At 36.9% G+C, this 16,167-nt stretch overlaps 1 protein-coding gene across 1 annotated transcript; it reads right to left on the bottom strand.

Moving 5' to 3' along the window:
* On the bottom strand, window positions 752-1,738 carry LOC102189404 (olfactory receptor 4F3/4F16/4F29-like). Its single transcript, XM_005685591.3, has one exon. The coding sequence runs from the start codon at window positions 1,736-1,738 to the stop codon at window positions 752-754; it is 987 nt and encodes a 328-aa protein (XP_005685648.3).

Here is a 16,167-nt window from a genome sequence, read left to right as displayed (position 1 = left end):
ATAAATCTTTTGCATTTTCATTCTGTATTACCTCTTTTATCTACAAAATAGTCAACTCATTTAAAACCATTTAGTTTCACATAATTATCTTTGCCATATAAAAATAGTGACTAAGTTTAGGAAATAACAGGAAACAATCATACACATTGAGGCATATAGGACATTACAACACCTGGTCTCAAAACATTTGATTAATTAAAAATATTAATATCAAAAATATTAATATATCCTGAGTTGTCACTCTTTAAGTTAGCCAAATATCACCTTCCAATCGTAACTAAATTTAAAAACCTTGTAATTAATTAAATCTTGAGTGTGGATGGCTAAATTCAGACATTAGAAGCCCCAAAATCTCAAAGCTACCTGGCGAATAGTCTTTGTTTCATTTTTTTTTCCTTCAGGTATATAGATACTGAGAAACACAAAGGGCTTGAATATTGGTACATATGTATATTAAAAGAGATACATCTTTGAGAATTTCTATCAGAGAGGAGTATCCAACATTTTGTTTTAACGAGAAACATGCCCAGTATGTGAGATTTCAGCCTTTACCAACATCTGTAAGTTTTTAATAACATTATATTCCAGTGCTGAATTCACTCCTGCCTAGTATTTTCAGTTTCCTTAGAGCAAGGGTCCCTATGGAAAAAATGACCAGCTAGGAACAGAATTCTTGAGGAGAGATTTCACAGTGAATATCGAAAATCATTAAGTACACTGAAAATATATATGTAAAGGGTAATTAGATAGGTTAATTTCCAAAAATAGTCAAGATCAATCTGAATTTCTTGGATTGTGCATGAGAACTCTTCCTGAAACTTAAAACCTTACCAAACAGTCTCCTCATTGCCATCTTCATCTCCTTGTTTCTAAATGTATAGATAATAGGATTCATAAAAGGAGTAATTAGAACATCAAAGATGGCTAAAAATTTATCTATGGGTAAGGTAGGGAATGGCCACACATAGACGATAATGCAAGGGCCAAAGAAAAAAACTACCACAGTGATGTGAGCTGAGAGGGTAGAAAGGGCCTTGGATGAACCACCTGAAGAGTGTTTGCGAACCGTGACCAGGATGAAGATGTAAGACACCATCAGGATACAGAAGGTGCCCATGGAGATGAAGCCACTGTTGGCAGTGACCAGAAACTCCAGTCTATACGCGTCTGTACGCGCAAGTTTGATGAACCGAGGAAAATCACAGTAAAAGCTATCCATTTCATTGGGGCCACAAAAGGGTAAGTTGACAACAAAAGCCAGCTGGGCCACAGAGTGGATGAGTCCAATGGTCCAAGCAACAGCCAGAAGAGAAGAGCACATTCTAAGGCTCATGATGGTCAGGTAGTGGAGCGGCTTACAGATAGCAGCGTACCGGTCATAGGCCATGACTATGAGCAGCACCATCTCTGCACCCCCGACAGTGTGAATAAAGAACATCTGAGTGACGCAGCCTCTCAAGGAGATGACTTTGTGTCTTCTGAAAAGGTCAGAAATCATCTTTGGGGTTGCAATGCTGGAAACACCTGTGTCAATGAAGGAGAGATTGGCCAACAAAAAGTACATGGGCGAATGTAAATGGTGGTCTGAGAGAATAGTGAGCACAATGAGAAGGTTTCCCAACATACTCGCTATATAAAATACTGTGAAAAATAGAAAAAGAAGAATCTGGATCTCCCAAGAACTGGTGAGTCCCTGCAGCAAAAATTCAGACACCACGGAGTGATTTCCTCCATCCATCAGCTTCATGCACAAGGCTGACCCTGAGGTTAACTGAAGAGCAGAAGAGGGAGACAGACATAATTAGTAAGATGGAAAGAAAGTCCTTGCAAAAATGTCAGAAACTAAAGATCACCTTGCCGTTGCACAGAGTTACTTAGAGCTTACACAGTACAAGTATAACAAAGAGCCAGAATCAGAAATGTCCCCCGCATAAATCTTCAGTGTAGTTTAATCATGTATCTCAAATCTAGTTTGGGCTTTAGAGTCTAATCAAGAAGGGGGAGTGTAGACAAAGGCACCTAAGAATTTAAAAAGAAGTGAGTCATGGGACTTCTCTGGTGGTCCAGTGGTTAAGACCTTGTGCTTCTACTGCAGGGAGTACAGGTTCAATCCTTAGTCAGGAAACGAAGATCCTGCAAGCTGCACGGTGCAGCCAAAATAATAATAATAATTTTTAGATAAAGTTGACTCAGGAAATGGAGATTTGTACTTCCGAGTTTCTCTACTGAAATATGCCACAGAATGAAAACATGTACAAGAAGGTACAGAAAATTGTCTGGAGAGGTGCTCTAATTTATTCTTTACAATGCTGCCTGATTCAGTGTGGATAGACCACAATTTATTTACTAATTTCCCTATTAATAAGCATTTACCCAGTTTGCCGTTTTGGGGGCCCAACAAACAATGCTGCAAATATCTTCATGTTTGTGTCCTTTATGTCTTTGCATCCTCTGTATCTTTATGCATGTCATCCTTTTGTGCTGTTTTCCTTTCATGGCATGAATTCTCAGGATGTGATTACTGACACATCCTGAGTACTTATATTTTTAATTTGTGTAGGTTTGCCTGATTGCCTTCCCAAAAGGCTCTAATAAGACATATTTTCACAAAAATAAATGTTAACACTTTTTAAATTGTTGCCAGTATACTGGGTATAAAGTGATAGCTCTTTGTTACCCTAAATATTCATTCCCTGACAATCAATAAATTTGAACATGTTTTCTTGCAATTTAGATCTGGTCTTTTGTGAATTACTATTCCATGTATTTTCCTATTTCTCATTGTGCTTTTTCTTGTCATTCGTAAGAGCTCTTTTTATATTGTAGATGTTAAGTTTTTGTCATTTATTATATTTTAAAATCAATTATCTATTATTTTGTTTATAATTTCTTTGTCTATTCCCAAGTTTTTAGTTGTTATATGATTAAATACAGCTGTTACTTGACTTATAGCTACTGAATTTAGTCTTGTTAAGATCTTCCTCACTCCTGGATCATACAACTACACCCTTAGGTTTTCTTTCTACATTTCATTGTTTTTTGTTTTCTATTTAGTACTGTGCTCTATTACTTTTATATATGTTTTAAAATATAAGTCCACTTTTAATTTCTTCCAGGTATAATAGAATTGTAATGGCACTATGTGTTAAGTGGCCCATTCTTTCCCCAATGAATTTAAATACCATTTTTGCATTTTGCTAAATTTTCAGATAATTTGGAATCTGTTTCTAAATTCTTTGTTCTGTTTCCACTGATATATTTACCTACATCTGTAGAAATATCAGAGTATTTCAAAACTGTGGCTTTTTCTTATGTCACTTGATAGAGCAAGCCCCTCCTTTCCTGTAATTATTTTTCATGCTTAGTTGGCTATTCTTTGTTTTAATTAATTAATTAATTATTTTTGGCTGTGCTGCGTTTTCGTTTGCTGTTGCCAAGCTTCCTCTAGTTGCAGGGTGCGTGCTTCTCACTGTGGTGGCTTCTTTTCTTGTGGAGAGCCAGCTCTAGGCATGCAGGCCCAGTAGTTGCAGCACATGGCCTTAATAGTTCTGGATCTCAGGCTCAGTAGTTGTGGCACAGGGGCTTCGTTGCCCTGTGACATATGGGGTCTTCCAGAGCTAGGGATCAAATTTGTGTCTCCTGCACTGACAGGCAGATTCTTAACCACTGGACTTCCAGGGAAGTACAGTTATTCTTCAGTATATACATTATTCTATATAAACTTTAAGATCATTTTACCCAACCCCTCAAAAAAAATTCCATTGCACTTCTTGATTTTAACAGCATTAAATTTATATATTAACTTGGAATGAAGTAGCATTGTTATTATGATGGTATCTTCCTATTTAAAAACATTATGTATCCACCACGGGTATGGCAAAACCAATACAGTATTGTAAAGTAAAATAAAGTAAAAATAAAATTTTTTTTTAAAAATTAAAAAAAAAGAAAGTATGTATCTAAAGGAAAAAAAAGGAGGGGAAATATGTATACCTACGGCTGATTCATGTTGAAGTTTGACAGAAAACAGCAAAATTCTATAAAGGAATTATCCTTCAATACAAAATAAATTAATTTTAAAAAGAAAAAAAAGATTTAAAAATAAGAAAAAAAAAAAACATTATGCATCTACCCATCTGTTCAAACCTTGTCCTTTAATAAGATTTTGCCTTTTCCTCCATATGTATTCTATACCTTCTTTGTAAGACTTATTCCTTGTATTTTTAACTTTTTTCTTGGCATTATGCACAGAATATTTTTTCTCATATCCATTTCTAGATTCCTCTTGCTGGAATGAAGAAACTTTCATTCTGTTATATGTAGCTACCTTACCACGTGTAACAGTGGTAAGGCAGCTACATAATAGTGTTATGGTGTCTGTGTAATAGTGTTTTACTGCAGTGTCTTGGATTTTCTTGTTTTACAATAATATCTTCAGCAAATAGAGAACTTTTTCATATTTAATTTGTGTTGATTTGGTTAAGATGGTATATTCATTTTATCACTTATTAATATAGAAGCCCTATATACTTGTCTGTTCTTTTCATGTTTATTGTCTCTTCCAGCAATACATTTCTGCACTCTTGTTTTAAAATGATATGCCAATTATTTTTAATTAATTTCCCACTAGGAAATTAATTTTCCTATTAATTTTTTTATTTTTTTAATGTTTTATTTTTTATTTATTTATTTTTTTAAATTTTAAAATCTTTAATTCTTACATGCGTTTCCAAACATGAACCCCCCTCCCTCCTCCCTCCCCATAACATCTCTCTGGGTCATCCCCATGCACCAGCTCCAAGCATGCTGTATCCTGCATCAGACATTTTTTTAAAAAGAAATTAACTTTTAAAAACTAATATATTTTCCTTCTACTTTTTCCCAACACCAAATAAGCTGAGACCTTTTAAATACTTTTCACACCCATCTTCTCATTCCTCTCCCCATTTAAATTCAATCAGTTTCTTTTTATCCTCTGGAACTTCTATTTGTTTTACATATTATGCCTCCTAAATCTATCCTCCCTGTTTCATTTCCCATCATCATTTCCATTTCATTATATTTATCTTATGCACTTTAAAATATCCGCTCCTGGGCTTTCTTGGTGGCTCAGTGGTAAAGAATCAGCCTGCCAATGCAGGAGACACAGGTTAGATACCTGATCCAGGAAGATTCCACATTGCCAGGGGCAGCTAAGCCTGTGGGCCACAACTACTGAGCCTGTGCTCTGGAGCCTGGAAGCTCACATGCCCTAGAGCCTGTGCTCAGCAACAAGAGAAGGCACCGCAATGAGAAGTTCATGCACCACAACTGGAGAGAAGCTTCCAGTCGCTGCCGAGTAGACAACAGCCCGTGCAGCAAAGAAAACCCAGCACAGCCAAAAGTAAATAAATATATAAACATTTTTTAAGATATCCATTCCTTTAACCGTCCAGCCTCAAATCTGGATTTCAAGAATAATCACCCTCTGTTTAAGTCCAACTGAACTGGACAACTCCAAGGGTCTTATTTATATTACTTATGGGTCCTCTAGGACTTCCCTGGTGGCCCAGACGGTTAAGCGTCTGTCTACAATGTGGGAGACCCAGGTTCAATCCCTGGGTCGGGAAGATCCACTGGAGAAGGAAATGGCAATCCACTCCAGTACTATTGCCTGAAAAATCCCATGGACAGAGGAGCCTGGTAGGCTACAGTCCATGGGGTCACAAAGAGTCAGACACGACTCAGTGACTTCGCTTTCATGAATCCTTTTACCTGATGTTATTATTTTGTATTGAAATCAGCATCTGAATCTTCCAGAAGCTCTATACTCAACACAGCCTAACATCACATGTATTTAAAATGGGCTTTATACACATAGATTATAATATTTGAATTGAACCTTCAGAAATCATCGATACCATTCATTTCCAAGATTCAGTGTCTTCCAGTCAGTCAGAGATGTAAATGCCACCTAAGGCACAGGTAACGTCCTTGTTAAGTGTTTTTGGAATAATAACTTGACAATAGAAAAGTGCTTAAAAATCTATGAAATAGATAAATAACATGATGTTAAAGTTTGAAATAAACTATAACTCTCAATAGCTATATTCTTATTTATTGCTTTGTGATTTATTGCTTTGAGAGTTTGACTTTTTAGGACTCCAAACTTAGAAGTAATCTCATCTCAAACATTTTCTTCCACAATGAAAATTGATTTTAAAGATAAGTAAAATTTTCTATAGAAAATAGCAATGAACTAGAATTTAAAAGATAATCCAACCCTGTTAATCTCTCCAAATATACAAATTTGAGTATTGTGTAGTTTATTTAGTTATTCATTTTCCTTCTTATTTTTAATGTTCTGGAGAGAAAGATGTAAAATATTTGTTAAAAATGAAAAATCACATACCAGACTGCTGGATTTAAACTTGACTTGACCACCTGCTGTACCTCTTACACTGACCTTGAACAAATGATTTAATCTTATTATATCTACATTTATTAATCATTAAATTGGAATGAAAATAGTTGGCCTCAAAAATCGTTATAGGAGAAGAATTTAGAACAGTATTTGACTCATACCAAGAACCCAATAATTGTTAGCCATATGATATTATTATAAATATCCTCAGTGACACTAAAGTCTCCTGGTAGTCCTATTTCTCAAAATCCTTCTTTTGTCTTTCCCTAGTTTTTCATCACTTATTTGCTATATAAATAATAACATTTTTAAGATTTTGTTGTTTTTCTCTTCACCTAATGGGCTTTCATGTATTCTAATTATACCTTCCCCAAAAGCCTGACCACTGTGTGAAAGACAATATATATGAAAAGGTTTAGTATTTCCCCAGCATGTAAATGCTAGTTGAATCCTAGGAGTCAGTCATTCATCTCCTAATTCTATTCTAAACTGCATAGTCGTATTTTCCATACTCTAACAAACACTATCGCCTACACATTTATATATTAGTGAAATTGCACGTGACTACAAAAAAATAATAATTTTGTTAATTTTATTAATTGTATTAATAAATTTATAATTAATAATCATCTCTCTACTTCCCAATGCAGTTTTTCCTCGAGATCTATTATAATACTGCAGGCATCTCATCCATCCTACTCTTCTCAAATCTTCATTGCTTTTCACTAATTATTACTGAAATTCTACAATACAGGACAACCAGTGTCTGCACATCTAACTTGCATATGGCCATCAGCTAACTCTTCCTAAATAGCACTTTGATGATATAACTACTACCACCAGAAAGTGTCCAGTGATTCTCATTGCCTTTAGAAGTACAAACTCCTAACATAGAATGTGCTCCTATGATTTGGCTCCATGCCATCTTTCCAGGATGATCTCCCTCTCTGCTCTTACTTTCAAGAAATATTTATTCCTCTTTAATACTTCTTGTTCTAAAGTACAGTTAGTTGCTCAGTCATGTCTGAATCTTTGCGACCCCATGCACTGTAGCCCACCAGGAGCCTCCATCCATGGAATTTTCCAGGCAAGAATACAGGAGTGGGTTGCAATTTCCTTTTCCAGGGGATCTTCCTGACCCAAGGATTGAACCCAGGTCTCCAGCATTGCAGGCAGACTCTTTACCATCTGAACCACCAGGGAAGCCCATCAATTACCTTCTCCTTAACTCTTTGCAGTCTGACAACTATCCCCACCACCTTCTTCAAACTGGTCTCATGAAGATCACCAAATATCTCAGAATAGCTGAATCTTCAGATGTCTATGCATCATCTTATACTGTTCACCATCTCCTACTTTTTGAAAAATATTGTCACTAGTGGATTGTGCAAAGACTTTGTCATCTCTCTCCCTATTGATAATGTCTATGCTACAGGCTGAACCTGAAGGCTATAGCTTCTCAAATGAGAATTCTAACTAGAGTCATTAACATAGGGAAGGAATTAATCCTTACAGATTTAGGTTCCATTGTGTTGTGAACCTGAAACTAATATAATATGATATTTCGATTGTACTACAGGTTTTTTTAAGTTAAAAATATTAGACAAAGTAGGAATATTTGGAGGAAGAACAAACAACTGAAGGTAGTGAAGAAGGAGTAGTATAGACATTATTGGAGGTTTGAATTCTTACTCCATGAGGGGAGAAATGAACTAATTTTTTTGTCTGCCTGGTCTATATTTGAAGAAAAGCATCAAAGGTTATTCCCATAAGATGAGCCAGGGACATTTCCATTCATGGAACACACGAAAATATTCATAAATGAAAAGTAAGTCATCCAAAGGCTTTGACATTAGTCTCTGATGCTAATATAACTTTATTCTGATCCGCTTCCAGATATTAGCTTAGCAATACCATCTTATCTAATTTCCCCATTCCCAAACATTCTTATGTGGGCATACCTGAAAAAATTACAACTAGAGTTATTAACATCAGGGAGGATTTAAATCATTGTAACCTAGAGGCCGAAGGGAAGATCAAGGCTACATGCACAATGCATTACAGAACTGTAATTTTATACAAATGTGTAAATTCTAAAACCTGTTTGGGGCATCCTTTTGAGGGCTTCATGAATGGCTTTCTCAATCCTCTCCAAACCTTCAGACATAATTTACTTCGGATGATTATTTAAGATTGTTCACTTCTGCTGACTTCTCAGGAGTGATAGAATTATTATGACTAACAAGACAATGATCTATGTGAAAAATGCTGAAGGAGTCATCTACTAAATCTTTGGTCAGTGACTCGACTACATAATTTTTTTAACTTCTCCTTAATCTTATGACTCTCCTTGGTCATATGATATCCAGAATAAACACTTTTTATTACTAATGACATCTCCTTTCTTAACTCTTTTAAACACGTTGATAGTTCTCTGGTCTTCTTAACTATCTAGACATCATTTTTATTTCCTTAACATGCTAATGAATCTTGGTTTAAAATGTTAATAAGAGTGTATCTAATCATAAATAATACAATTATTTCCTGAAACTTGCATGACATACTTCTATTTATTCTGATCTCATATTGACTTTAGAAAACGTTAATATTGTGTATATTATACTTTATAGCTGTGCTATACACTCTAAAACTAAAATACAATTGTAAGAATATCATTATTCCTCATGGTTAACCATATAAGTTATAAACTCTTAGGAATTAAGAATGTTCCTACTTTTCAACTAGGAAAATTTCCTCAAGTTGTGACCTACCATAAATGTTGTGTTTTAATCATGTTTTATTAATAATTTCCAACAGAAGGCAAATACCAAAATTTATGACATTAATTTCCTCTTTCTAAAAGTTTACAACCTCTAAAAAATCTTTCGTATCTTCTGTTGCACAATAGCAGGATAGAGCATAGAAAGGAGGAATATGACCCATGTTTTACAGATAAGAAAATAAGGACTGAAAGAGATTAAATTAATGGCCTAATTTTGCACAGCAAAGTGTCCAATTCAAACCCAACTCTTGCCATTGTTTTACAAATGCAAGTGGATTAAAAAGAACTTGAAGAAATGTCAAAATTTTAACAGCTGTTTTCTCGGAAGGGACTATGGGTGATAAATTTTCTATTTTGCACGTTTTTCTCTTTAAAGGAAAATTATTTATTTAAAAAACAAAGTTGACTCCAGAGCCCAGGGTTTTTCATTATACTATTCCATAAGTCACTGACAACCTAAAGACAAAGTAACTTTGAGGGTGTGAGGAAGTAGCTTTTACTTCCAAGGTACTTGACAGGCAAATGGGCTGCCTGCAAAGACTTGACAGGCAGCGGGTCTTTGGTGTCTGCCACCTCATCTTCAGCTCCTCTACCATCTCCTGCCATACTGCCTTCCGCTCCTGCTCATTATCCACTTCTCTCAGGCAGTCCCTGACTGTCCAAGACCTCCACCTATGACAACCTCACCAAGAGCTAGTCTCTCCCAAGTTCCTGGCCTCCAAAGCATCCCTTCCAGAGCTTTTTCAATTAAACCATTTACATGTTGAGTCATTTCAATGTAGTCACCTAGTTTTATATAAAACCCAACTCTAATTACTCTCATAAAATTTTTATTTCGGTTAGGTACATCCCTAATCGTGACATGCTTCCTGAGTATTCCAAGCTGCTACAATTCTACCACTTTCAGGGGGCAAGGGACTACACAGCATGTGGGATCTTAGCTCCTTGACCAGGAATCGAACCCAAGTCACTTGCAGTGGAGGCACAGAGTCTTAAACACTGGACCATAGGAGAAATCCCACAACTCTCCCACTTTTAACTTGCCCTGCTTACACATCAGAAAGAGACATTAACGACACCCAACTTATGCTAAATTGTCTATACCTAATCTTAGTTTCCCATGGAGAGGTTTTCACATGAGAATTTTAGTTTAAGACATCAAGAACAACACAAATGAATTTTCTCTGAATTCTGGAAATTACTCATATCTGGTGATGAAAATGTAACTAATCCTATTTGCAAAGAACCAGAACTCTCTCTTACCTGAGTTAGACCAAAGAACCGATTTTCCTCAAATGGTAGATCAAGTCCCTCCAAATTGTGTGAGAAGATAGAAAGTTCCATTATATATTAGCCATAATTTCTAAGAGAGAAAAGTAAGAATTAGTGTGATGGATTCTGGGTACCAAATGACAGAAATTGAGACTTTATAAAACGCAGAAACTGAAAACATCACTTAGGAATTTACCATGAAAAACTACAAGGAAATACAGAATTGGGGAATAAAAAGGAATAAGACATAGAAAAGATAAAAGCATCATGCTTTTCCTCCTGCCAAGAACACCCTCTTCTAGTCAAAATCCCACCCTTCATTCACCACCCAGTTTAGTGTCATCTCCCCCATGACCTTAGCAAAAGTCAAAGAGTTATTCATTTTGAAACTCTTTTCCATGCCCCAAAATCGTCCCCAATACCCTTAACAAGAGTCATAGTTTTATTCATCTTGATGCTCCTTTTCATGCATTGCCCAGAATACATATGTAACAAATATGTCAAATAACAATAAAACCATAGATTAAGTTAAAAGAAGTAGGGAGATTACAGAGAAACCACTGGAGAGAGATTCAAAGATAAGTCGGATTAATTTTGGACTTGCTAAATAGTAAAACATTTGTTTTACATATACTTTGCATGATAGTGCTTGAAATAGGAGCATTTTTCTAAGTTCAGAAAAGGATAGTTTTACTCTGACTGAGACTGTAAAACTTTCCGAAACAAAGAACTTAATATTGTTTTTCTCAAGTAAAAAAAAAAATTCTAATTAGCATGTGGTGGCCAAGTGTTGGTGGGAATCTTGGGAATAGCCAGTCTTTCATTGATTGGATTTTCCTGGGAATTATGCCTCAGAGTCCATCCTGATTTTCACCTGGGGAATAAAAAGAACAAAAGAACAGAGAAAAGAAAGTAGGTTCTTAGTACCCAATTTAATGATGGCTTAGATCGATGTGCAGAAACATTTTTGCTTTAAAAGGAGACAATACAATAAGTATAAAGAAACCCAACACTTTAGAATGCTTGAGATTCAGCAGGAAATGGAAAGAGTATTACTCTACTCTAGTACTAACTAGATGTTTTATGGCAAAAACACTCTTCAATGAAAACTAGGAGGTAACAGCAAATGAGGAATCAGAGAACATAACCTTACTTCAGCAATTTTGGCTCTCTACATGTCTTTCAGTCCTATGAGACTAAAAATCTAGGATCCTGGGCTACATACATTTTTTCATGAGAGTGTTGTCAAGTTCTAAACTGTTAATAACTAAAGAATAAGAGGAATTGTTATGCAGAAAGTTTTGAAAATAGATACACCCTTTCCAAATAGGTACCCTTCCTTGACCACATCTTATAAAAGAGGTTCTTATATAGTTTTATCTTATTATTCTATAATATTTTCCTTTGTTTCAATTCCCACCATCCCTCTTCAGGTAATATTGTGTATGCTAAGTCTCTTTAGTCATGTCCGACTCTTTGTGACCCCGTGGACTTTAATCCTTTGTCCATAGGATTCTCCAGGCAGGAATACTGGAGTGGGTTACCATGCCCTCCTCCAGGGGATCTTCCTAATCCAGGGATCAAATCCGTATCTCTTAAATCTACCTGCACTGGCAGGAGGGTTTCTTACCACTAGCACTACCTAGGAAGCCCCTAGATACTATTGCTCCATATTAACTCTCAGAAAGAATTATAATCAATTACTGCCATACTTCCACCATACCCATCACCTGATCAGTAAATGCTGGCAAGCAGCAGTATGCAATGCAAAACATATAGTCAATATTTAACAAATATTCATTTTAAAAATATGCTTGACTAGTTTTTCTGATGTACTTAAAATAATTTTTATAAATAATCAATATACCCAAATGGTTCATGCCTCATAAACATAACCGTTACTATGACCAGCTGTTGTAAGAATTCAGTGAACTAAAGATACTGTAAGCTTTATGTATTTTTAGAGAATATCAAAACAGATCTTAAAAATGCTTCTATGAGATATTTATAATACGCAGATCTAACATGCAGATAGATAAATTTAATAGGAAATAATTAAATATCACAAAACCCTACTAGCACGGTTATATCAATATCAGACAATATATGTTAATTCAAAAGGCTTTATTAGGAGCAGAGAAGGCGACTGCATAAAACTGCAATTCACCAAGAATATTATAAATTTGTATAAAACTAATATCATAGTCTCAAAATATATCAAGCAAAAATTGATTAAATACAACATTCTTACAAACACAATAGAAAATATCAATACATACCTTACACACCAACTATAAATCAAATCAACAACAAAAAAAGGCAATGCTATGGAGTTGAACTATTATTCTGTGTCCATCAACAAATGAACGAATAAAGAAAAGGTACCTTTTGTGTATATATGAAGTGAAGTCTCTCAGTCTTGTCCGACTCTGTGACCCCATGGACTGCAGCCTACCAGGCTCCTCCATCCATGGGATTCTCCAGGCAAGAATACTGGAGTGGGTTGCCATTGCCTTCTCCAGGGAATCTTCCCAACCCAGGGATTGAACCCAGGTCTCCTGCATTGCAGGCAGACGCTTTAACCTTCTTCATAGTCCAACTCTCACATCCATACATGACTCCTGGAAAAACCATAGCTTTGACTAGACAGACCTTAGTCAGAAAAGGAATGTCTAGGCTTTTTAATATGCTGTCTAGGTTGGTCATAAATTTTCTTCCAAGGAGCAAATGTCTTTCAATTTCATGGATGCAGTCACCATCTGAAGTGATTTTGGAGCCCCCCAAAATAAAGTCTGTAACTGTTTCCATTGTTTCCCCATCTATTTGCAATTAAGTGATGGGACCAGATGCCATGATCTTCGTTTTCTACACGTTGAGCTTTAAGCCAACTTTGTCACTCTCCTCTTTCACTTTCATCAAGAGGCTTTTTAGTTCCTCTTCACTTTCTGCCATAAGGGTGGTGTCATCTGCATATCTGAGGTTATTGGTATTTCTCCTAGCAATCTTGATTCCAGCTTGTGCTTCTCCCAGCCCAGCGTTTCTCATGATGTACTCTGCATAGAAGTTAAATATGCAGGGTGACAGTATACACCCTTGACGTACTCCTTTTCCTATTTGGAACCAGTCTGTTGTTCCATGTCCAGTTCTAACCGTTGCTTCCTGACCTGCATATAGCTTTCTCAGGAGGCAGGTCAGGTGGTCTGGTATTTCCATCTCTTTCAGAATTTTCCACAGTTTATTGTGATCCACACAGTCAAAGGCTTTGGCATAGTCAATAAAGCAGAAATAGATATTTTTCTGGAACTCTCTTGCTTTTTCGATAATCCAGCGGATGTGGCAATTTGATCTCTGGTTCCTCTGCCTTTTCTAAAACCAGCTTGAACATCTGGAAGTTCATGGTTCACGTACTGCTGAAGCCTGCTTGCAGAATTTGCTGGAGCAGCCGTGAAAAGATACCCCACGTCCAAGGTATGAGAAACCCAAGTAAGACAGTAGGTGTTACAAGAGGGCATCAGAGGGCAGACAAAATGAAACCATAATCACAGAAAACTAGCCAATCTGATCACATGGAGCACAGCCTTGTCTAACTCAGTGAAACTAAGCCATGCTCTGTGGGGCCACCCAAGATGGGAGGGTCATGGTGGAGAGGTCTGACAGAATGTGGTCCCCTGGAGAAGGGAATGGCAAACCACTTCAGTATTCTTGCCTTGAGAACCCCATGAATAGTAAGAAAAGGCAAAATGATAGGATACTGAAAGAGGAACTCCGCGGGTCAGTAGGTACCCAATATGCTACTGGAGATCAGTGGAGAAATAACTCCAGAAAGAATGAAGGGATGGAGCCAAAGCAAAAACAATACCCAGTTGTGGATGTGACTGGTGATAGAAGCGAGGTCCAATGCTGTAAAGAGCAATATTGTATAGGAAACTGGAATGTCAGGTCCATGAAAAGTGAAAGTGAAGTCACTCAGTCATGTCCGACTCTTTGCGACCCCGTGGACTGTAGCCCACCAGGCTCCTCTGCCCTTGGGATTCTCCAGGCAAGAATACTGGAGTAGGTTGCCATTTCCTTCTCCAGGGGATCTTCGCAACCCAGGGATCAAACCAGGTCTCCTGCATTGCAGGCAGATGCTTTAATCTCTGAGCCACCAGGGAAGCCCAATGAATCAAGGCAAACTGGAAGTGGTCAAACAGGAGATGGCAAGAGTGAACGTCGACATTCTAGGAATCAGCGAACTAAAATGGACTGGAATGGGTGAATTTGACTCAGATGACCATTATATATCTACTACTGCAGGCAGGAATCCCTTAGAAGAAATGGAGTAGCCATCATGGTCAACAAAAGAGTCAAAAATGCAGTACTTGGAGGCAATCTCAAAAATGACAGAATGATCTCTGTCCATTTCCAAGGCAAATCATTCAGTATCACGGTAATCCAAGTCTATGCCCCAACCAGTAACACTGAAGAGGCTGAAGTTGAATGGTTTTATGAAGATCTTCAAGACCTTTCAGAATGAACACCCACAAAAGATGTCCTTTTTATTATAGGGGACTGGAATGCAAAAGTAGGAAGTCAAGAAACACCTGGAGTAACAGGCAAATTTGGCCTTGGGGTACGCAATGAAGCAGGGCAAAGGCTAATAGAGTTTTGCCAAGGGAACACACTGGCCATAGCAAACACCCTCTTCCAACAACACAAGAGAAGACTCTACACATGGACATCACCAGATGGTCAACACCGAAATCAGATTGATTATATTCTTTGCAGCCCAAGATGGAGAAGCTCTATACAGTCAGCAAAAACAAGACCAGGAGCTGACTGTGGCTCAGATCATGAACTCCTTATTGCCAAATTCAGACTTAAGTTATAGAAAGTGGGGAAAACCACTAAACCATTCAGGTATGACCTAAATCAAATTCCTTATGATTATACAGTGGAAGTGAGAAAGAGATTTAAGGGACTAGATCTGATAGACAGAGTGCCTGATGAACTATGGACAGGGGTTCATGACATTGTACAGGAATCAGGGATCAAGACCATCCCCATGGAAAAGAAATGCAAAAAAGCAAACTGGCTGTCTGAGGAGGCCTTACAAAAAGCTGTGAAAAGAAGAGAAGTGAAAAGCAAAGGAGAAAAGGAAAGATATAAGCATCTGAATGCAGAGTTCCAAAGAACAGCAAGGAGAGAGAAGAAAGCCTTCCTCAGTGATCAATGCAAAGAAATAGAGGAAAACAACCGAATGGGAAAGACTAGAGATTTCTTCAAGAAAATTAGAGATACCAAGGGACCATTTCATGCAAAGAAGGGCTCGATAAAGGACAGAAATGGTATGGACCTAACAGAAGCAGAAGATATTATATATTATATAAATATTATATATTATATATAATATATATATTATATAGCAGAAGGTAGCAAGAATACGCAGAAGAACTGTACAAACAAGAGCTTCACCGCCCAGATAATCACGATGATGTGATCACTTACCTAGAGCCAGACATCCTGGAATGAAGTCAAGTGGGCCTTAGAAAGCATCACTATGAACAAAGCTAGTGGAGGTGATGGAATTCCAGTTGAGCTATTTCAAATTCTGAAAGATGATGCTGTGAAAGTGCCGTACTCAATATGCCAGCAAATTTGGAAAACTCAGCAGTGGCCACAAGACTAGAAAAGGTCAGTTTTCATTCCAATCCCAAAGAAAGGCAATGCC

This window comes from Capra hircus, chromosome 10 (assembly GCF_001704415.2).
Source record: "Capra hircus breed San Clemente chromosome 10, ASM170441v1, whole genome shotgun sequence".
NCBI lineage: Eukaryota > Metazoa > Chordata > Mammalia > Artiodactyla > Bovidae > Capra > Capra hircus.
Note: the sequence above shows the minus strand (reverse complement) of the source record. Positions and strands in the feature narration are given on the sequence as shown.